The 24,382-nt window shown below is 45.4% G+C and overlaps 1 protein-coding gene across 1 annotated transcript in view; it reads left to right on the top strand.

Moving 5' to 3' along the window:
• Positions 1–24,382, top strand: part of kcnh3 (potassium voltage-gated channel, subfamily H (eag-related), member 3) — a gene marked incomplete at its 3' end in the record, with an annotated part of 143,943 nt that overhangs the window by 109,247 nt on the left and 10,314 nt on the right. Inside the window, exons 8-11 of the mRNA XM_080785268.1 lie at positions 3,192–3,635; positions 7,938–8,137; positions 9,304–9,553; positions 24,070–24,284. Coding sequence (XP_080641394.1) covers positions 3,192–3,635; positions 7,938–8,137; positions 9,304–9,553; positions 24,070–24,284 — 1,109 coding nt within the window. The remainder of the gene's footprint in view (positions 1–3,191; positions 3,636–7,937; positions 8,138–9,303; positions 9,554–24,069; positions 24,285–24,382) is intronic.

Below are 24,382 nucleotides of genomic sequence, written 5' to 3'. Positions count from 1 at the left end.
TTTTTTGGAAAAAGTCCCCTAACCTCAGTCTTAAACGGCCATATAAGTCAGTTTCACGATGTTTTTGCTTCGGCAGGCAGTAATTTCACTTCCGACTTTTCCTAGTCGCCTCCTCACGGTAGGCAGTATGTGTAAATCCATATTTCCTGCACTGCATGGTCCAGATAAGAACATACTGGTGATCATCGGTTGATAACATTCAAAGCAGGTATTTGTGGGTCAAAACATTTTCCAATAACATTCCTCCAAAGGCTAAAGTTTTCATGAATAAAATTTACATAAGTGCCTCTGATTTTGATAACCCCCCCTCTGGTCATTAATTTTTATTGCCAGTGAGCATTTCCTTTTGGGAAATGTACTGTATATGTCTGATATGCGATGCATTGTGAGCTTGTAGATCAGCTACTTTCGTGACTTGTTGTATATCAAGTATACAAAGTGGGGCGTGGGCTTCAGTGGTTAAGATTAGTTTTTTTCCCCCAAATCGAACCTTGTATGCGCGCAAACCACACGCTGCTTTTCTTTGAAAATAAATGCCTTGTCCGAACCATCCAACACGCCATGGCTGCCTGCGAAGCTATACGTTGGCCTTTATCAGTGGCGTATTTACACATCTGCTGCTATTTGTTCACGAGGCGTAAGCTCCCACAGACCTGACTTCAGCAGATTGATGGTTGACGATCGTATCAGTGCTGACACAGCCCCTCTCATGCATTCTCATCCAGACCGATGTTTTTAATAAGGTGGAATTTGGTTGGTGTTCCAGCGAGCGTCCCTCGCGGGAGAGATCTCTGATCCCTCGGGGGGCACACTACTATAAAACACGAGCCTGCGCGCTGTGATAAACTTGCAAACACACGCAAACGGACAGGCGTGTGCATCTTTTTCCGAAGGGGGCGAGCTGTAAGCCTTGTTCTTCAGCCCTAAAGTTAACAAATCCTTTGCATGAGACACGCATGCACGCACGCACGCACGCACAGTTGATATGTCCTGTATGTGTTTACTCTGGGATTGCTTTTTGACAGTTTCATGTTTCACATCCATTACTAACACATTACACCTCTGCTCTCATTTGACCTTGTCGTACAGTATGTACAGACGTGACAGCAGCAACAGTGATTTAGGTTAGACCAAAATGTGTCTGCACGGCAGCCCACCCTAAAAGACATTCCCGTTGTCCGTCTGTCTCTATGTCTTTCATTTTCACTCCCATCCCTCTCTCTCTCTCTCTCTCTCTCTCTCTCTCTCTCTCTCTTTTTCTGTTTTTTGTCTCTCTGTCTCATTCTGTATTGATTTGTGCCAAGCCACTTTTCGGCTAATCACATAATGAGAGACAGCAAAACATTCTGGTCAATAAAATATGAGTCAGGGCGTTTAGTTGACTGTCAGAAAAGAACATAGGATTCCGATATAACAGATGACACCACTCCGGCTATTCTATTAAATCCATTAGAGACCAACATGCGGCTTGTACAGTTACGACGCGTCAAGGGCCTGTTGTTGTAGTGGAGAGTGTCTTTGGGTCGGCAGGCTCATCAATAAGCCAAGGGCTTTTTCACAGATGTCTCATAACGGGGTGAACACAGCTGCAGATAATTGAGTGAAAAGTGGGTATACATTCGATGTAGGTATGCCTATTATTTTCCAACGTTTCGACCTTTTGGCCTTCTTTAGGGAAGAAGGTCGAAAGGTCGAAACGCTGGAAAATAATAAATATACAGCATCGTGGCTACGAGTGTGCAGCCTTTTTCTTATTTTTACTTATTTACTTCCGTAGGCCAGCAGCACCTCACCAACACTGTGTGCATGTGTACAAGACACATGCACACAGGCAGGCAAGCATGCACACACACACACACACACACACACACACACACACACTGGCACACCCTGACATACAAACAAGCCCACCGGTTTCACTATTCCCCCTTTGACTTTTGCAATCGCTTTCAAGGACAGAATATCAAGCACACAGTTCGTCTGAAGTTCAAGAAGCGAGTGGAGGTGTTATCCATGACAGATGAGAGGAGGGGAGGATGTACTCAGACTCACAGTGAATCAGTACCCTGGACAGTGAGAGGAGGGGAGGATGTACTCAGACTCAGAGTGAATCAGTACCCTGGACAGTGAGAGGAGGGGAGGATGTACTCAGACTCAGAGTGAATCAGTACCCTGGACAGTGAGAGGAGGGGAGGATGTACTCAGACTCAGAGTGAATCAGTACCCTGGACAGTGCCTCGTGAGTCGTGACTGTTAGTGTTGGCAACCTTGACGTGAAGTGAGAACAGATCAGAACCCTGGACAGAGGCATACAATCCAGGACTGTTTCCATGGTGTTACAACGCCATGGAAAAATTCTTCTTCTTCTTCTTCTTCTTCTTCTCAAACTTGATTTGTGTAGCAGTTTTCAAAACAAGACAACCGAAACAGAGAACCAGATACAATCGAACAACAAACAAACAAAAAAGAACGCACACTATAACATAATTTTTTAATTCCCAAACTATGGCCTATAAAGTTTCCCCCAAAAAATCCCCATAGACGTTTCAGAAAGTATTTATCTAAAGACCTGTACGCCTCGGACAAAGCCAACTCGGATGGTGACAACTCAAACAAAAAAAATTAGGCCGAACAAATAATTAAAAAGAAGGGAAAAGTGAATGGGAAATTCCCTTCCAGGCCACTCGTCATGAAAGGGCACAGGACTGCGACACTCTATAGCTTCCTTCCACCCAGAGCCATCTAATTGAAGAGTTGCGATATTGAGGGGGCAGAAAACAGCCCGGTCACGTGGTTCATTTACATAGACTCCAATGCATTCCGTAAACTTCCGGTTATCCCCATTGGACTGGCCCCATGAAGTGAACGGAGTTTGCGTAACTCTGTCTTACTTACTATGGCTCTGCTTCCACCGTTCCTCACGTTCCTCCTACAGGCCTTCATTATGCTTCCACCATCCTCATTTGTCCACCACCCAACTGTCACTCACTCTTTACCCTCATTTGCAGCTGCATTCTTCTGTCTGTCTGCTGTGAAATTACCTCGACTGAAATCACTGCCCTGATAGATTATATCTCTCTCTGTCTCTCTCTCTTAGTCTGTCTCTGTCTGACTCGCTGTCACTCTCTGCGTGCATGTGTGTGTGTGTGTGTGTGTGTGTCTCTGTGCGTGTGTGCGTGCGTGCGTGTCAGGCTGGCTCCATGAGCTGGCCAAGCGCCTGGGCACCCCCTACTTCCTGCCTCCACTCGCCACGCTGGCGCCCGACGCGCTGGTCCCTCCCAGCGTGGTCAGCGGCGTCGTGCCGGCCAACGGCAGCCAGTGGAACGTGTCCTCCGTGTCGGAGGCGGTGGCGGGACTGGGGCGGGTCGACTCCTGGAACGCCAGCCAGTGGAACGGGAGCAGCGTGGTGGCCGGAGGAGGCGTGGCCATGCCGGCGCCCGGCATGCCCGGCATGGTGATGCCCCCCGGGGGGGGCTCCGGGGGGGCCATGCTGGGCGGGGGGCCCTCCATGCGGAGCAGCTACGTCACCTCGCTCTACTTCGCCCTGAGCAGCCTGACCAGCGTGGGCTTCGGCAACGTCTCCGCCAACACGGACTCGGAGAAGATCTTCTCCATCTGCACCATGCTCATAGGAGGTGAGTCTTCTCCTCCATCTGCACCATGCTCATAGGAGGTGAGTCTTCTCCTCCATCTGCACCATGCTCATAGGAGGTGAGTCTTCTCCATCTGTACCATGCTCATAGGAGGTGAGTCTTCGCATACATACGTATTAGCCCCCCGGGGGACTCAAATGAGTGGAAATAGCTTTCGTGCGCCGTGTCGTGAGCTTGTGGATCGGCTATTTTCACCACTACTTAACCCATTTTGACCTGGGAACGATTCTGCAAATGTCTTCTAAATCCTGACTGTTTTCTTGAAAAAGCTGTTTGTCGTTCTCAAACACTTTCATGTCACTTTTCACGATTCTTCCTACAAGCTCGTAGCGCGCCACTCGGTGGCGCACTATGAGCTTGTAGATCTGCTATTTTTCAATAGCTAAAGCATAACGTAATGCTAACACCAAAAGGGGTTCCCGGCCCAAAATGGGTTAAATGAAAGAAAGTCAGTCCCTGAATATGTTTCACATTCAGCTCACAGTCCGAGCTGTCTCAAGTCAGAGAGAACAATGGATTCATAGGGCCGGCAGACAATCAATGTTTGATCAAAGAGAGTATAAGAGATGATGTAAAACTGGTAATCACTTGCCGCTCTGCTCTTTCAGTCTTGATTGTGAAGGCATGTAGGAAAACTGATAGGAATCAGTATGAAGTGTCACCGCCATACGCGGTCCTGTCAGATGTGTACAGACACTCACAGCATGTTGAATGGCCCTTTAGTGTATGCATTTTCCAACCAAAGAGAAACCATCTTTCCGATGCACTCAACCTCCGCTGAGGAGGATACTTTGATACGCAGTGGCAGAAACCTGTTTGAGCAGATGTCATTTTGCTACTGTATAGTTTAGGTTGAATTATTGAGTTTTGCGTTAACTTACAGTTTGTCCTAAAACATGTGATCAATAATGTAAATTAAAGGATACCCGCCATGCATGCAAACACAGGTGTGAATGCATAATGCATGCACTCTGGTGTCACTAGTGTTTTGTGTTTTATGCTTACTGATGTTGTTACTACAACACCTGCATCCCCCCCCCCAGGGATCAACACATATCTTTCACACATGCGCGCGCTCCCACGCATGCGTGCACACACATTGAGTCTGTTCATGGTATTGCAGAGCTCACGTTTGTTGTTTGCTGCTATTTCCGGGTTTTTTCATTGATTATATATTTTAACGCTATTATGATTTGCAATCTCATCACCCTTTGATTACTGTAATGTCAGTTCATCAGTTCGTCAGTTCATCAATTTGCAATGAAAACAGTTTTTCAGAGAGAGAGAGAGAGAGATATTGATTCAGGATTTTTTAGGCAGTGGATGCACTGAGGCTTCAGACCCCTCCGGCCTCGCTGCACACTATAAGTGGGCTGTGAAAAACGAGTACGAACCTTCCATCTCTCTTTCACACCCGACGTCCTTTCACCCACATCCACCCACCCACCCACTCACTGTCCTTTCACCCACATCCACCCACTCACTCACTGTCCTTTCACCCACATCCACCCACCCACCCACCCACTCACTCACTGTCCTTTCACCCACATCCACCCACCCACCCACCCACTCACTCACTGTCCTTTCACCCACATCCACCCACCCACCCACTCACTCACTGTCCTTTCACCCACATCCACCCACCCACTCACTGTCCTTTCACCCACATCCATCCACCCACTCACTGTCCTTTCATCCACATCCATCCCACCCACCCACCCACTCACTCACTGTCCCTTCACCCGCATTCCACCCACTCACTCGTCAGAAGAACAGGACACATTAGTCATTTTACACACAATCGCACAGTGATGATTTGCGCTGTCTCTATAAAGGGTCCATTTCACTGCAACCTAATGGTCTGGTCCAGGCTGCTAATGGATGTTTTATAAGTTAACTCTGTACCCATACTGCTGAACTATATACCACCGTTTCAGAGGAAACATGCAGCTAATGTGACTAACACACCCAAAACTGCCAAGACTTCTGGATGTTTGGCTGAAAATAGCACATGTGTGTAAGCGCACGTGTGTTTCTGTTTCCCTTGCATGTATGATAATGGTTTGCCATTGGATAGAGAGAGAGAGAGAGAGAGAGACTGTAGAGCAGGTGGCAGGTCTATTTTTCACAGCTCCATTAATGATAATGGCTCAACAGCACACAATTAACCTGCACGCATGGATTTCTGACAGTGGGCATATTGTCTCTGCTGTACCCTCCTTGATTGATAGATGGTTTACTGTACCTCCTCTGTTACCATATATGATTTGCAATTTAGATATTTAGCAGACACTCCTTAATAGTCCTCATCCAGAGTGCAAGGGCAGAGTAAAGGGCATGAATCCTAGTCAACAATCAACAGGGTAAATTGACATGTAATTAGAGTGCAAAGAAAACAATTAGGTGCTACAAAGTAACTAGGATACCAGGTAAACGCCAAACCCAATCTGGGTATAGCCATTTGAAAAACAAATTAAAAACAGCGGCGTCTTAACACTTAAGCCCTCTAACCACACCAAAAGGGTCTCCATGTGTATCCTTGGGTCCAAACGGTTGCAAGGAGTTAACGCGCCTAAAACCGACTCCATTTCAGGGCCATTTCAGACTGGATCTGCAGTCCTGACCGCAGACCTCCTGTGGAGGTCATTCCACAGCTTGAGAGCCGTGAGAGAATACAAATATTGTACTTTTACCCCACTGCATTTATTTGACAGCTTTTTAGTTACTACCGTAGTTACTTTTTTATATTTATATTATTATACAAAACATACAGTAACCACTTCAGCCCTACAGTATATAATAGTTCGGCCATTTGAAAACAGCCGATCTACAAATCCAGTGACCTCCACATCATGATAGGAGAAGTCATTGCCCCCAGTCCCGCCATGCTGGTGCTGTCTACAGATGGAGTGCTTTGTCCTTTCACCGTGGTCATCTTCAAGACAATCTAAATTGCAATATGGGTGTCACGTCCTGGGTCGGTTCCCTGTTCTACCACTAGGCTCTGCTCTCCCCTTCCCCCCTGTTGAGTCATTGATTGACAGACTGGGCTCCACCCAGGTTCAGCTGTGAGCTGTTGGCCTAATGACTGCAGAGACTATTTAAGACTGTCAGTTTGCAGTTTGTTTGCTCTCTGTTCTGCTTCATTCATCAAACGCCATCACTCTTTCTCCACCGCAAGCAGTGAAGTTCACACCTCCCTCCCGGCTGGAGGCAGGCATTGTTCATTGCATTAATTAGCATTCCAACTACCATCGTGAAAAACAGGGTACAGTAGGAGTCTTCCACTCAGTCAAAATGATTCTTTTAGCTACCAGTGTACCCAACATGAGGGTCTGCTGCACAGAGTATGGCAGCGCAAGGGAGGCAACGGAGCGACCGAACAAAGCAGCTGAAGCGTCTGGAACGATGTTACTACGGTATACTCAGCTGTATACCGTGCAAAAATCCTATGCCAAAATGGAACAATCTTTGGGCACGACCAAAAAGGTGTGACCCGACGTGCCTTGGGATATGTTGCATCTGTCACAGACAGTTGGATACATTTTGTTCATTTTGACCTTGGGAGTAATGTAATCTGTGCATTATTTTAAACTGGACAAGTTGCAATGTCGCATTAACTGAGCCAGAGTGGATCCTCCTCCTCAACCCCTCGCTCCAGATCTCATTAGACAAATCTACACCAATGTCATCCTCCCAGGGAGACTCGAAATGGTTTGTTGACATTCCGTCAACAAACAATAATAATTATGTATTTAATTTAATTTAGAGATGAGTTGTTTGGAATTAGGATGATGATCAGTAAAGCATAAAAGCTGTGTTCTTGGGGGGAAAATGTCAAAATTGTCAATACAGACACACAATACAGTTTAAGTTAAGTTTTTTGTAAAGCCTTGTTTTAGCGAATGCGACAGTATACATACTGTACATGTGACTAGGTTGTGGATATCTTAATGTATAATGTACATTAACACAGGAGACTATTTCAATGTTTCTCCACACCTTGGGTTTACTACAAAAAGAACATTAAAGTATTTTAGAAACGGCAAACAAGCAGATGAAATGATAATGGATTCATAATGAATTTCCTTCACAACGGGCTTTAGTGCTTATAGCCGTCTCCCAGCTCTGCTCTCCATACAAATAGTAATGCACAAAATGTGTGATTTCATGCTGGACACAAGTTACCTTTGTTTTCATTGGACTGTCCCCCCTGGCCACCACAACAAACACACTCACACACACACTTGACCCCATGCACTTCTCCTCCTTCCCGTCTCCCAGCACTGATGCACGCCGTGGTGTTTGGCAACGTGACGGCCATCATCCAGAGGATGTACTCGCGTCGGTCCCTCTACCACACGCGCACAAAGGACCTGAAGGACTTCATCAGGGTCCACCGGCTGCCCAAGGCGCTGGAGCAGCGAATGCTGGAGTGTTTCCAGACCACCTGGTCCGTCAACAACGGAATAGACGTTAACGAGGTAAGGTACCTTGTTAAGTGGAGATTGACAACATGCACGCACAAGTCAAGAGTGTGTCCTCCTGATTGCGTTCAAATTCAAATGTACCCATATGGGTTAACCCATTTTGGGCAGGGAACACCTTTTGGTGTTTTAAAGCATTGTTAATGCTTTAGCTATTGAAAATTAGCAGATCTACAAGCTCATCAAGCTATGAACTTGTAGGTCTGCTATTTTTTTTTTATCGTTAAAATGTGCCTCAAATCTTTGAATATATATTATTACAGAGTGAACATTTTAACTCAAATCTTTGCTCATGGGGAGGTCCCTGGAACAACATATTACATATTACATTTTTTGGGGTCCTTGACATGAAATATTGAGCAGTGAGCAAAAAAATTTTAATGTCGATGTCAGGCCTAAATGGGTTAAATATGGGCCCTTATACACATCAATTATTCCACTCTTGGATCGGGGTGAGTCATGCCAGTGAACAGGTGAAGTGACCGTGTCCAGAGGCAAAGTGGTAGTGTGGGAGGAGGCCAGCGACTCTGCTTCCTAATTGCAAACCGTTGTGAGTCACCATGATGACATCCATATCAGTTACCGATTGGTCGGACATTACACACATACTGCCACATTCAGTTTGCCTCATCATTATACTGAACCGTCTCTTAAAGGACGACGTCAACCCATGTTTGTTCAGTCTGTCGTCATATAAGGTCCTCGCTAATGCTTTATACGATAAAACGGCATCCGTAATGAGCATTCCAGCGTCTGTGCGTTCATGTGAACATTCGTGAACACTGTTGATCAAAACAATCCTGTTTTTTGTTTTCGAGTGGTGCTATAGCCACTCCTATAGACAGCTATGTGTGTCCCTGGCTGGCTGTGTATGTCTCTGTATGTCCGTCTGTCCATTTGAGTATGAAAATAGCGTTTGTTGACCACCAAGTGTCACTGTTGCGCAGCCTAACACACACACACACACAGGCCAGGGAGGAGGGCTTGTACAGTACTGTACTGTACTGTACTGTACTGTACTGTACTGTACTGTACTGTACTGTACTGTACTGTACTGTACTGTACTGTACTGTACTGTACTGTACTGTACTGTACTCACTTTAGACTGGTCTGATTTTACTGAACCGCACACTGAATCCCACTCTCCCCCTCCACGTGCACAGCTGCTGAAAGACTTCCCTGACGAGCTGCGGGCGGACATCGCCATGCACCTGAACAAGGAGCTGCTCCAGCTGCCCCTGTTCGAGTCGGCCAGCAGGGGGTGCCTGCGCTCCCTCTCCCTCATCATCAAGACGTCCTTCTGCGCCCCGGGGGAGTTCCTCATCCGCCAGGGAGACGCCCTGCAGGCCATCTACTTTGTCTGCTCCGGGTCCATGGAGGTGCTCAAGGACAACACGGTGCTGGCCATACTGGGTAGGTTCTCGACCTCTGTTTGTAGAGTATGAATATAATGGAGACGTCACCGAGAGGAAACCCCATGAGGCCAAATGGACATAGTGGCCGAATTTGGTATTGCAGTTCCAGCCAGCGCTGAGCCGTTGACTATCATTGCGCAACGCTCATGTTATATTGGGGCAATGACACGTGAACGCTATGTTTCATACGTTAACACATGCAATGGTAGTCGACGGCACAGCCAAAAATGATTTGTGTGCTACTAAATCTTTCAAAAATGCTAAGCTTCAAGCCCTGATTGCACCTGTCTGTCACGGACAGGTGCGCAGAGCAAGTTCAGCCAGGAAACTCAGTGCAGTTGCTGCTGCTGGCCCTCCTGCCTCAGCATCATGTTCACCTGATTCACTTCATCCAATCACACACTTTCCACCGGGGGAAGAAATGTTATGGTTTAAATAGCAATAAGGGGATTTCTATTTCAGCCGGAGCAATATGGTCTGACTTTATCCTGTGGTTTAATCCAAGCCAGGGGAAGAAATTTATGGTTTAAATAGCAATAAGGGGAAGCAATCTATGGTTTGAGTCGCAATATAGTCCAAAATATAGTATAGTATAGTAGTATATGGTATGATAAAACCACGAGGGAGAAAGAGAGAAGGGCTCTTCTGGTCCGGTATGCTGTTTGCTGCAGACTATCCTGTTTGATTTCCTTATCGTATTCGATCTGTTAGTAGTAGCAATACCGACAGGAATATATGGTGTATGGATAGCAATAATTTTGGTGTAAGGTAATCCACTGGGGGATATGATAACTCCATGAGGAAGGGCTCTTGTTGTATGTTATGTTTGTGGACTGTCCTTGTTTTATTTAGTTATATTGTATTCGTTCCGTTCGTAGCAATACAGAGAGGAAATATATAGTCCGATGGGATGGATTCAACTCCATGTGAGGCCTGGCAGTAAAATGAAGTTTCCTATTGTTTCTTTATGCTGGTATGTTGGGAATCAAGTCGACCTTGGGAGGAAGATATTATTGTAAGGGAAATTAATCCCTGTTTTCTTAGTGAAATATATATATTATTACTTTTTAGACTGGGGTGTCGGTTCCGATACTATCGAGAGGGAGAAATTGTATCACAGGAACGGTGATTCCATCTTCATACCGGCTATTTAAACTGGACGTTTGCACTGCTCAATCTGCTTGCTTGTTTGCTGCTGCACACACTGATACTGCTGCGCTGCTGCCTGCTTAAACATTTACTGCTCACCTCTCCTCCACCCCAGCTACCACCTGTCCTTTTGGATCTGCTGTTTAGGTGCGGGGGATTCGGAGTCCCTATGGTCGGGACTGATGCGCTTGATCTGAGTACCTAAAATGCAGATCCAATTCCTCGCCAAACCATAATAAATATATTGCTCGTTTTATATTCAATGAATATATATATTCCATCCATTCTTGAGTTGTCCTGACTGAAGTATTATTACATAGCGTATTTTTCACTTTTGATGGTTCCATCAAGGAGGAGGGTAAAAATGTAATTGGCTGAAACAGCCTAAAAGAAAATAGGCCGTAATAGTGGGGAAAAAAAGATTAGACTTCTTAGAATTTGTGTGATAACGAAATGGTTATGTACTCTAGGGGTGGGGTGGAGGAGGGGTATAACAGTCCATTTCCTGAGAGAGATAGTGAAGATATATATTTATATTTTTACATCCATAGAGAACTTCTTGGACACTGTACTATACTGTAGGTTAATGAAACACCCTGACACCTTCCCCTGGATAATGTGTGAGGCAAGATTATCAAGTAAATACATAATGAGATTAATGGTGACCTTTAGACCCACGCCACGAACGAGAGAAAGCGAGCTGGGGGTGGGAAAAAAAGGGTCTCTGAGATTGAAAACCAACCAATTTCACAGTGCCGAGAGCGGGAAAGTGTAACCGACCTGATCTGGATGGAGGTGGAACTGCGCCTAATGATGAGGGGCAGATGTGTTGGTTAATGATGAGTGGCAGAGATGAATGGATGAAGGAGGAGGGAATGAAAGGAAAAGGTCAAGGTGGAAGTCAGGAAGGATGGATGAAGGGTATAAGTCTGTGAGTCTGTCTAGTGAGGCATGGGACAGGCTGTGAGAGAGAGAGAGAGATGAAGAAAATGACTGTTTGTTCTCTCATTACAAATAGTTATCAATCAACAAAACAAATGTGATAGATACGCAGATTACACGCACGCACGCACACACACACACACACACACACACACACACACACAGTGTAGTAGTTTATACCGAGTAATCCCCCTAAATATTGTGAAGGCGTTTGGCATTTAGGCCTTTTCAGACGGGGAGCGACTGACGCGTCCATAGTCATTCATTTTCAACGAAAGGTGTGCGTTTGTTTTCCGCCGTGCGCGTGCTCGTTTCGTGCATATGCCCGCGGGTCGACTATAGACCTGGATTGTGGTGAGCTTTATTCTTTTTCCCACGCTGCGTGTCCCGAGAGACGGTGCCCCTCCGTCACTGTGTACTGGGAGGATTTCAGTCTCAGGGTTTTCTAGGCGTGTTATGTACGGAAATGCAATTCCGTGCTATTTCACTGCGTTTGGTTGAGACTATGGGTGAGCCAAGACGAGGCATTCAAAATAACCTATACCGCATACTGTATAGCTGAAGAAACCACAGCGCCTAATAGTTCTGTCTATACTGTGAGAGCCAGAAAGGACTTGTTGGATGGATATAGCATTTTGTTAAAGCCCAAATTGTCATTTTGTGGTGGCTCTAGAGTATGCATGCATAATTATGAATCTGTGTCAATGAAGTGAATGTTTTGCACACAAGGCCCCCCCGGGCCTGTGTGATATGTCCCAATCCAACATCCTATTCCAGTGTGTGTGTGTGCGTGTGCGTGTGTGTGCGTGCGTGCGTGCGTGCGTGCGTGCGTGCGTGCGTGCGTGCGTGTGTGTGTGTGTGTGTGTGTGCGTGCGTGCGTGCGTGCGTGTGTGTGTGTGTGGGAGGGAGAGACAGTCAGACAGACAGACAGACAGACATAATCTTGTGTAGCTGAGACTCAGCTATACAGAGACACACATGCACAGCACAGACACGGACAAAGAGGGGGAAAAGGACGTAATCGTTGTGCAGTCCAGTGTCCTCACATACAGTATGTGTGTAGGAGGGTTCAGGGGCTGGTATTTAATAGGAGATTACTTCCCACACACAGACAGTGTGTGTGTGTGTGTGTGTGTGTGTGTGTGTGTGTGTGTGTGTGTGTGTGTGTGTGTGTGTGTGTGTGTGTGTGTGTGTGTGTGTGTGTGTGTGTGTGTGTGTGTGTGTGTGTGTGTGTGTGTGTGTGTGTGTGTGTGTGTGTGTGTGTGTGTGGGTGTGAAACACACATCACAGCTGCACGGTCGTTTCATCTCACTCCGCTGCTGTACAACATGATAGAAAGTGTTCGGCGTTCACACATCATTTAGTCCAACCGACTCGCAGCTCTAGGAAAAAAAATCATTTTCCCCATCCGTCCCTTCTACAATAATGGTATTGTAATTGTCTAATCTCGCTTGCACTTCTTTTACCGTTCAGTGCCCCCCCCCCCCCCCACCCACACCCCCCACCAAGAGTAGTGTGCCAAGAACAGGTGTGTGTGTGTGTGTGTGTGTGTGTGTGTGTGTGTGTGTGTGTGTGTGTGTGTGTGTGTGTGTGTGTGTGTGTGTGTGTGTGTGTGTGTGTGTGTGTGTGTGTCTGAACCGTGCTGACTTGACAAGGTCCAGTGCAGACCTAGCGTTCCCTCTGACCTTCTGACGCATGGACAGACACGGAGGCTAGGCTTAGCGTGATGGATAGATGGTACGGGTCATTATACGGAACATGACTGCGATTTCACTTCCATTAAGAGGGGCTCCTGGACGATCAATCCATCATTCAGTCATGTTGCATACTGTACTTTGCCCACATATTTATGAGGCCCTCAGAGAGAGATAGAGGAGGGCTTTGTCTTCATGGTTAGTGCATAGATGAAAGTCAGGTAGTATAACATATAGTATAATAAATAATATATAATTATTGTGTATGTGATAAATGTGTATCTTTCCCCTTCTCAGCTCTCTACCATGCAGTCAAAGGTTTTGATTGACGAGCGGCGTCACATTTCGGTTTGTTTCTATAAGGCATTAGATTGCGCGCCAGAACATATATAATGAAAGGCTATTTTAAGAAATGGATATTTCAAAAAATATTACTGGAACTCCAAGACAGACTGCCTAATAAGACATAATTATGCCTACATTTGTGATACAGTTACAGAATGTGTTGAGCGACTATGAGAGATTGATGTATAAGTCGCTGAGAGGCGATGGGATGGGCCGGGTGTCAGACGCGCTCCGCAAACAAAGGGATTTCGCTGGGTCCAAAACAATACTTTTAAGGTGTTTTTATTAAAGTAAAGCATAACTTAAACGGTGCTCCAACATAAAGCAAATTGGGTACAGCGATCCAAAGTAAGTAAAGTAAATAAATAAAGCAAATAAAGCGGTCAACAAAAGTGCGGCTTCCCACACACCCCCTCTCTCTCACTGTGTGTGAAAACAGGTGAACTAGGTGAGGTATTCAATGAAACAGGTCCGCCCCTCTGCCTGTCAATCAACCACATTAATCACCCGTGACAGCCCACTCATTGCATAGACATCATTTCCAATTCATGGCTCTTACACGCCAGCCCCTAATTATTAGGTTATAATAATTACATCAAACATAATAGGAGGCATGAAATAACAGTACTCAAATTCCCGAACTTTTCTTCCTTTTGCATTGAATGAAAGTCTTTCTTCACCCGAACGCAAGTCATTTTCCGGGTAACACACTCGTCAAAGTCAATATCCAAAGTCAAAAACAGTAGAGATGAAAAAATACTCAAGTGACTGTATTTGTAATCCAAGGGAAAGTAATTGTAATCCAAGGAAAAGTAATTGTAATCCTTTTTCCACCTAAGTCCAACAGCTCATGGAAATTGTTCGCTGATCCTCCTCTGCCTCCTGGATCAAACAGATCTTCGTTGTTGGACGATCGAGGCAGCTATTCTTTGTTTCAATGCGTACCTGACGCACAAGGCCGGGCTTGTCCGGAAAGGTTTGTAAGACTCGTCCCATGACCCAGGAGTTCCTAGGTGCTGTGTTGTCCACGACACCTGCTGGGCCATTTTCCGCCGCTGTGCATTGAACTTCAGTGCCTTCTCCTTTTTTTTCTCTGTTTCTCAGTCTTTTTCTCTGCCAGCGAGACGACTCTTCATCCTCTGCCTCCTCTTCCTCTACCAGTCCTTCCACCTGCTCCTGAAACCTGGACTTCTCTGTGGCTTTGCTGTCCCTGTCCACAGCCAACTGTTTTAGTCTTGTCGCCACCTTTTCCTTTTTCACCTCGACTTCATGAGCCTCCTTTATCAGGGCCTGATGGTTGAAGAAGTCTGGGTTGTAAGAACCTCCAGGAGCGATCACTTCTACTGCAGGGAGACCAGAGGGCTCCGCATTCATCTTCTCTGGACGCTTGACACGTTTCTTGCCAGTCTGCTGAAGGTACCATTGGTCCCCTTTGTCCTCCGTCTCTTTAAACTCTCCTCCCCAACTGTCAAAGAAGTCTCTTTCTGGGTCTTTGCTAGAGTCTGTCACTGCTTTCTTGGTGGTCCGAATGACCGGTCTTCTGTTCAACGGCTGTTTCTGCCTCTGTGCATCTAAGTTCACGACAGACACCCTGTTCACCGACAACTTTGGCTGCCGACAATCCATTGCATCGTTGCTCTCCCCTTTAAGCGGTCCGTTCACAGTCCAGCCAAGCATCGTCCTGATGGCATAAGGACCATTATTTACACTGCGAACGACCTGCAATGGTTCTAATGCCTCAGGAACATTAGTCCCTATCAATAGCTCAATGTCACCATCGATCTCAGGCAGTTGAACATGTATTAAATGAGGCCATCTCAAAAGGTCCTTCTGTTTGGGAATATTCCGCTTGTGGACGGGCATGCACATCTGTGTGTAAGCATTGGGAAGGTTACAGAAGTGCTCCTCGTTCAAACCAGCCACTTCCAGTCCGGACACGCTGTAGCTAGAAACAGCTTTCTCTTGGCCCATCGTCCTTAACATAATGTTTGTCTTCCTCCCGGTGAGGTCAAGTTTGTGCATCAAGGCTTCAGTGCAGAACACGGCAGAGCTTCCCGGGTCCAAGAAAGCGTAGGTGGTAATAATCTTGCTCCCCTTCTTGGACTTAACCTGTACTGGGACGATAGGCAGTTTACATTCGTCACCAGCCCCAGTAAGGCCACTCGATACCACTGTGCCCTCCACTGATATCCTTGACTTCCGATCCGATAGGTCAGACCCGTTGTTCCATTCTCTCTGAGTGTTATGAAGTACGGTTGGATGTTTCCGACCACAAGTTTGACAGGTAATCTTTTTCCCACAGAATTTGTTGATGTGTCCAACACTCAGGCATCCGAAACAGACTCCATTCTCTCTCAAGAAGCCTATCTTCTCTTCGTGGGGTCTTTTCTCCAACTGGGGACACATATCCAACGGGTGTTCTTCTCCACAGCACAGACATGTGTTAATTATTTCTTGAACATGTTCCTCTTCAAGTCCATGAGTCATGGTTTCCATGGGGGTCACAGTGGTGGCATAGCTAGTTCCTCTCAGTCCAGATGGGTATGGGTATTTGCTCGCGCCTTTAGGTGTAGTTGGTGGCGGGGCATCCTGTATGTTTCCAAATATTGGGTCAGTTAGAATTCTCACCTGTTTCCCAATAAAAGCGGTAATGTCTGTAAATGTAGCTCTACGTTTGAACTTTTCCTGTAGTTCCCAAGCTACATTTCTCCATGTATCTCGGAGCTTGTATGGCAACTTTCGTATAATGATCATCATATTTGCGGGCATGTCCAGATCATGCAAGTATTGCACTTCCTCCATGGCGTTACAGCAGCCTCTGAGGAAAAGACTGTACTCTTGAAGAGATTTTACATCTTCGATTGTAATGAGCGGCCATGAAAGAGCCTTGTCCATGTATGCGGATGCTATTTTCTGCTCATTTCCAAACTCCTCTTTTAACAGAGCCTTGGCTTTAGCATACCCCCTCACTGGGTCTAAGTGCTGGCAGCTCCTGACCAGTTCCCTGGGAAGACCCGTTGTATGCTGCTCCAGGTAGTACAGACGATCGCTGTCCTTTTGAGTATTATTTTCTACTCCATTTTCAAAAGCCTTCACGAAAGAATGGTATTTTAGTGGATCTCCATTAAAGATTGGCACCTCTCTTTTTGGCAAAGAGGAGAGGCAATGTTGCTGGATCAACAGTGTGGTAATTTCATTTTGCTTTCGCATAATGCTAAGCATCTCCCTTTGACAGTCATTTGCATTTGTATTTCCACAGTTAACATTTTCAAAATGAGCATTTGGATTTTGAGAATGAGCCCTTGTATTGTCATGATTAGTTACATTTGAACCATTGAAAACATATTGCATTTGTTGAACTGGGCGTGGCCTAGATTCCTGGTGCATAACTGACGGAGGCTGTGATTGTGAATTAATGAATTGAGAGTTGGTTTTGTCCTTAGGCCTTGTGGGTGTGAATGGATGGGCATCAACGTTGAGAGTTGGTAGTTTTCCTTGTGCCTTTTCCACATAAGAATTCATGCCATCCACAGTCTTTGTTTTTGAGGATCTCCCACTTACGACACTTTGAGATTTTAATACATTTAATTTTGCTATTTGTGCTATTTGTGCGGCAATGTCCTTCCAGTTTCCATTGCTCCTTTCTCTTGCGCAACGTTTCCTCCTGAGCTTCAAGTTCATGTTTGTCCTTTAAGTTTTTCTGTTCGACTTGCATGGCTGCCAAGTCCGCTTGAGCCAACAGACATGCAGAGGAAACCCTAGAAGTGATGGAGTTTTGTGTACCAGATTTTCTTCCCACGTTTGACACACTGTCACTTGGTTGCACATCATCTTGAATGTCATGATGTGTTATGGACATACTTATTGATGCCGCTTGCGTCACTGAGGGAGATTTATACACTGTGGGAGGAGCGTCCACGTGCAATTGTGAACACATTTCAAATTCAGTTTGCTCATCACTCTCAAAATGCCCCACCATTTCCTCTGGCTCATTCAACCAATTTTCCACGTCACCTTTAAATGTATGGCTGTATTTTGCAATGCTGCCAAACCATTCATTTTGTCTTTCCCTTTCCTCATCGTCAGGCAGTAAAGGCAATAATGTGTCATGAGACAATGTGGCTTGTGCATGATGTTCATTCAATGTAACCAACAAAGACTTCACGGTCAAAACATTTCCCTTTTTTTGCATGAATGATTTCATTTGTGGTATAATGGATTTCATTTTATTGACAGAAAGGCGGCGCTCCCGTTCAAGCTTGTCAATTTTATTCAGCGCGGCCTTAGCCGTTAGCACAATCTCTCGTTTTCCACGCTCCATTTCTGACTCAGAACTGGTAACCTCCCCAGTATGTATTAGACTCATTTTTCCTTTTAATTTTCCATTCGAATTATTTGTGCCACCAACACATCCACAATCCGCCCATTAAAAGGAAACGTATCCACAAGACATCATTCATTTAGTATTCAGTAGCCTAATTTTCATATGCAGCGCAGCAGTTCAAACAGACAAGCGGACATTCATTTATTGACAGCTACGGTACGGATCCTTAATTAACTTTATTCCGAGCGTCAACTCAACCCGGGATTGACAGGTAGGCTGATCAGTGATCACTCGTCCCCAATGGAGTATAAAGAATATTCAAACTGCGTTCCTTCCATTATGCAGTTTACACTCGTCACTCGTACCTGACTTTAGTGGTTGACTTTGACAGTTACTCAGAATGTTTGTGTCATCCGGATCCTCCTTCCTTGTCTCCGACCGTCTTCCTTGTTATTGTCCACTTGATCCATATCTTCTGCTGTGTAATGCCGTCGTTGACAATGCCATTTTTGTTGACAATGTTGAGCGACTATGAGAGATTGATGTATAAGTCGCTGAGAGGCGATGGGATGGGCCGGGTGTCAGACGCGCTCCGCAAACAAAGGGATTTCGCTGGGTCCAAAACAATACTTTTAAGGTGTTTTTATTAAAGTAAAGCATAACTTAAACGGTGCTCCAACATAAAGCAAATTGGGTACAGCGATCCAAAGTAAGTAAAGTAAATAAATAAAGCAAATAAAGCGGTCAACAAAAGTGCGGCTTCCCACACACCCCCTCTCTCTCACTGTGTGTGAAAACAGGTGAACTAGGTGAGGTATTCAATGAAACAGGTCCGCCCCTCTGCCTGTCAATCAACCACATTAATCACCCGTGACAGCCCACTCATTGCATAGACATCATTTCCAATTCATGGCTCTTACAGAATGAATCAGTATGTAAGTTAATAAGTGGCATAATAAACTGCAAAAGAGCTGTTTCGCCCCTTTCCATTCATGGACTGAACCAACTCATTATAATTTCAGTGATTTGACATACTATTCTCATAATCATTACCCCCTTCTGCCAGACATAGGAGGTCAGATAAGCATGATTCATCGTAGGATCGCTTTGCTGCTAGAGATCGCTAAACATCTTAAGCAGGAGATGAAGCATGGAATATAGCACCTTCAAAGTTAGCCTCAGATGGAGACTCTTGTAGATGTATTTTATCGATTTTGACATGTTCATCTTAGGGCCCTTTCTTGCATCATGAAGACGGTGACACCACTAATATGCACTACAGATCACAAGCATTGCCTTTTTTTCTACTTGGGCCTTTAATACCCCATATCCCCAAACTTATTTTTAAAAACATTTTAAAACGTTTAAACTTTTAAAACTTTTTTAAACTAGCCGATCTACATCGGCACGTTGTGAGCTTGTAGATCAGCTATTTTAACTATTTTAAAATGTATAAAATTGGCACAAGCATATTTGCAAAATATAAGGTGCCTAACCGCTTGTTCGCAAATGTTAATGCAATGCCAACTGGAGCCCATGCATGACCACCGGAACAATGTTTTTTTTTTTTTTTGAGGGGCGCTAGCCCCTCCTATGTCCAGCTTTTAGTGTATGTGCACACACTTTGTCCTACACAAACATTAAAAAAATTCCCATTGACAATGAATGGACAATTTTACGTCATAGTGTATGCTGATGTCATAGTGTACTGTACGCCATTAAATTGTACGATGATAAGAGCGCCCCTCACTTCACACGGGTGTGATTTTTTTATATTATGAAGCGGTATGATAGACGGTATGATATGGGACCTGGATGTTGGATAGGGGGCACTGGCCCCAAAAAGGTTGAGAAACACTGCCCCTAAACCTAACCTAACCCTTTATATAAATCACTTCCATTCCAAAATGTGGCATTCTTATACTTAACCCATTCTGGACGGGAACCCCTTTTGGTGTTTTAACTATAAGCATTATGTTATACTTTAGCTATTGAAAAATAGCAGATCTACAAGCTCATAGGTCTGCTATTTTTAAATTTTATTTCAGGTCTGCTGATGTTGATGCTGTGCAACAGAAAACACAGTCATATTTCCTCTGCAAACCTGCAGTAAAACATAGACGTTTTTCTCAGGTGCGCTTGTTTTGTGAGACGGACGGAGGGTTAGGGTGAGAGACAGAGAGCGAGGCAGGGAGAGAGGTTTTCAGGAGGCGCATGCAGGCAAGGATAGATGCACATGTCACTTCTTCAAAAGATCACGAGGCATTGGATTGATGATAGTGTATAGGTGTGTGCAGATAACCCTTCCTGCGTCTGTCAGTCTGTGGTGTGTGTGTGTGTGTGTGTGTGTGTGTGTGTGTGTGCGTGTGTGCGTGCGTGCGTGAGATTTCTTTCAAATACCAAGCCTTCAGCCCATATATTTGATGTTGGACATATCACACACATACACACGCGTGCACTCACACGTACACACACACTACACACACACACACACACACACACACTACACACACACTACACACACACACAATACAGGTGTGCGCACACATCACATGCACACAGATGCACATCAATGAGAGACTGAATGCTATGCTGCATGCTGCCGGTATTAATAATGGATACACATTGCATTATTAAAACACCCCTTGACTATTAATGCTCAAATGTGGAGGGAGGGGAACAGAACCGTGGCGAGCACTGCAAACTATATATCCACAGCACATGGCAGCCTACTGTACCATGGGCCTGTTCTATAGCCATCACTGTGCTATACAGTACGATGACTATGGCGCTGTGAAGGGGAACAACGTTGGCATCTTCATCGTCGCCGTCGTCGCCGTACAGGTATAGCGATGCTGACAGGTCCTGACAGGTCCTGACAGGTCCTGACACTGCTAGGGTTTCTGTTGTCGGCACAGAGAGTGCTATAACTGGGACGGGAAGACAATGGCTTAACGCTTGAATATTCTCAACAGGAGAATGGTGCTATAGTAGTCATTTGTGGTGATGAGGTGTTTCGGATTGAGGCACTGGAGATAATAATGAGGGAAAATGACACAGGTGGTGATGATGATGATGATGGCAGTTCCTGTTATTGGTTCTCAACCTGTGGTTTTTGGTCGGTCCCAAACAAAATACCCCAAGAAAACAACACTGCATAAAAAGTATAATCAACAAACTATACTATAAAACTGGTGAAACATTGTTTGGCCAAGTTGTCAAATAATAATAATCTGTAGTAATAGCATAGATTATGCTTCTCAGAATCATTGATGTTGTTGATGTGAGGTTATATTTCAGACAGACACACGCACGCACGCACGCACGCTCATGGAGGGTACACAATCAGATACACCACATGCAGCTCCACCACATTTCTCTATGGTCATTATTGAAAGGTTTCCTTGACATTGTCAGAACAGAACCAATTTCATCTCTTTGACAAAAACGACCAACTGTGGAGAGAAAAAAAAGAAAAGTGCATGGAACTTTATTACAAAAGTACAAGATAGAGGAAGATTATACAGTATGTGAAGAGGCCATCGAGCAAAATTAACTCTTAAGTACGAGATACGAGATATCTCGTACATAAAGCTTTATATCAAATATGAAACGGTTTCGCCGAAAATCTACTTTTAACATTGGCCCGGTTGCTAGGCAATGCCTTGCTTACCCCCAGCACCAGGATACGTGTGCACGTGTTCCATAGGGTCCCGTTCAAAGTAGGATCCTCTTTGGCTTCTCTAAAGAATGTGGCGCTGTCCGAGGTGATCATCCTCCATCCGAGGTTCGGATGTGATTTGTGATTTTGTATTGCATCGCACCCGACATGTTAACGTTTATGAAACATTGTGAGCTACTGCTAACATTAGCCGCTCCTTACAATGGCGGTCTCCAAGCCGGGAAAACTGGAAATGAAAGTACCCAAGAAAGAAGAAAAGAGAGAGCAGCTGGACATGTCCATTAAAACAAGACTATGACGTTATTCCGGGGCAGACTGATTGGGGACTTGCTGCACCTGGTGTGGGAGGTGGTGTTGTTTGCAAATCATTATGCACTGGGATTTAGCGTCCACCCGCTTATAGCGAGTTCATTGCTATTTTTCACACGTTTGTTCTTTTTTGGCAGAAGCAACACCCAGACAGACATCTCAAAAAAATAAAAACCAACTGGCTTCATAATTTATAGTGTTATGCTTCTCTGGTTCAATAATAGTACGGATGAATCCCTCAAAGAGATATAGCTGTTGGCAGAGAGGCAGTACAGACAGACAGACAGACGGAATTCTCGTATCTGACTTGTGTTTTGTGAATCTGTTAATGAACAGTTATTATAATTAAAGTTTCTAGCATCGTGAGCCGTGCGTCCTCTTTTCTTTAAAGTCAAAGTTTTATCTCCTGTGGTCAGCACCAGCTCGCCACTACTGGTGAGCGCTCCTATACCTTTCCGTTTGTTCTATCATACGCTTCTCCGTTTCAACACGGCTAAAAACCCCTCAGGCTGTGAAGAAATAAACAAAGAGATATATCTTTGACAGTGAAGGGAGCAGAGAGACAGCACAAGGGAGAAAGAACAAGCCCAGTTGGACAGACATGAGTGTGATCATAGCAGGCTGTCGAGGTGGAGAGACGCGTGGGTGATGGGCGGCGGGCGGGGGATGGGAAGAGGAAGAAAATAACATGGAAAAAGCTGCGGTTCTGCTCACAAAGCCGAGTGATTCTCTCTCTCGCTTTCGAAACTCATACAGACCCCCGTCACGCTCCCGACTCCATCTCTACCACTCCCTACATCTATCAGACTCACCACTGACTGTCTGTACCCTCCAGCATGTCCTCTCTCCTTTGTGTTTCCTCCAGCCACTTCCATAATATCTCCCTGTGCCTCTGTTCCTGCCGAGTAAAGGGGCTTAGCCGTGAAGGCCCACTGCTGGTCTGTGACTTTCTTTTCAGCCACCGTTGCATTTCTGTTGTCTGTTCTTTTGACATACTGTAATAATATCATAATGCATACAGTACACATAATGGTGGACGCAAGAGCCAACGCTATAGACTGCCGACCCGGAACTTCGTTATAGTGTGTTGCACGCTGCTGGATACACGTCTGGCTTGTGCGGCCATCTTAGATGCTAAATAATTAGCGGCAATGCTAGCGAGCTAAAATTAAGCCATATCCTTGCTCTAGAAAGCGCCAATGTTCCAATCGGGATCACCGGATAATCAGCAAAGTCCTCCGAACATTGCGCGTTTTATCAAAACCACGGAGAGCTCCGTAGATTTAGAGTCATTCAGCTTTCTAGTCCGGCTGTATAGAAGGAGTGAACGGCACTGCGGATCCGCAAACCCCGTCTAGGATCGCTGAAGAAGGAAAGGCCAAGCCAAAAAAAGATTTTTCGCTTCGTACGACGCTTAAAAGGTCTTTAAATAAATTAAATAAGACAAATGCATTGTGATTCATTTCCTGGGCCACTCGTTGTTCAGCAGTACAGTCATGCAGCAGTATATGTATGTACCCTGTCCCTGTCTCATCACACATTGGGTGGCCTCTGCCCGGCAGGCTTCTGTTGTAGATGAGTCACAGGGTCCGGTCCTTTCATGTCTCTTTCATGAGCTCAAATACAAACAGTGTGTGTTTAAATTGGACCTATACGCAGCCTCTCTGATCCTCATGACCTTTCTCTGAAGTGGAGATATATCGGGGGGGGGGGGGAAATGCACGTGCTGCAAAAAAGTCATTGCTTCCCAAGATACTAAGATATTGTGTAATGTTGTGTCTTCCTCTGTAATGTCTTTTTGTTGTCATTGATGTCTTATGTGTGGCTGTAGCTGGGGTGAAAGCCCAAGATGAATTTCCCTTGTGGACAATAAAGTTTACCTTGACCTTGATACTAACTACTGTGTGTTTATGTGTGTGTGTGTGTGTGTGTGTGTGTGTGTGTGTGTGTGTGTGTGTGTGTGTGTGTGTGTCGTCTTTATTCACACGTCCTATGCACGTATGCGTCTTCGCCCTCGCATGCTTGTTGTGTCTTGTCCGGCCTCCTCCGCACTAAAATGGCGTCGGCAGGCAAAGGCGACCTGATTGGCTCCGACTACCTGACCAAGGAGCAGGTGATCAAGACCAACGCCAACGTCAAGGCGCTGACCTACTGTGACCTCCAGTACATCTGCCTCAAGGGCCTCCGCGAGGTGCTCCGCCTCTACCCCGAGTACGCCCAGAAGTTCATCAGCGAGATCCAGCACGACCTCACCTACAACCTGAGGGAGGGCCACAGCGCCGATGTGAGTACAATGACGAGAGGCCTCGTGTGTGTGTGTGTGTGTGTGTGTGTGTGTGTGTGTGTGTGTGTGTGTGTGTGTGTGTGTGTGTGTGTGTTTGT

This window comes from Protomyctophum bolini (assembly GCF_963924005.1).
Source record: "Protomyctophum bolini genome assembly, chromosome: 16".
NCBI classification, from domain to species: domain Eukaryota; kingdom Metazoa; phylum Chordata; class Actinopteri; order Myctophiformes; family Myctophidae; genus Protomyctophum; species Protomyctophum bolini.
This window is presented reverse-complemented; position numbering and strand designations above follow the sequence as displayed.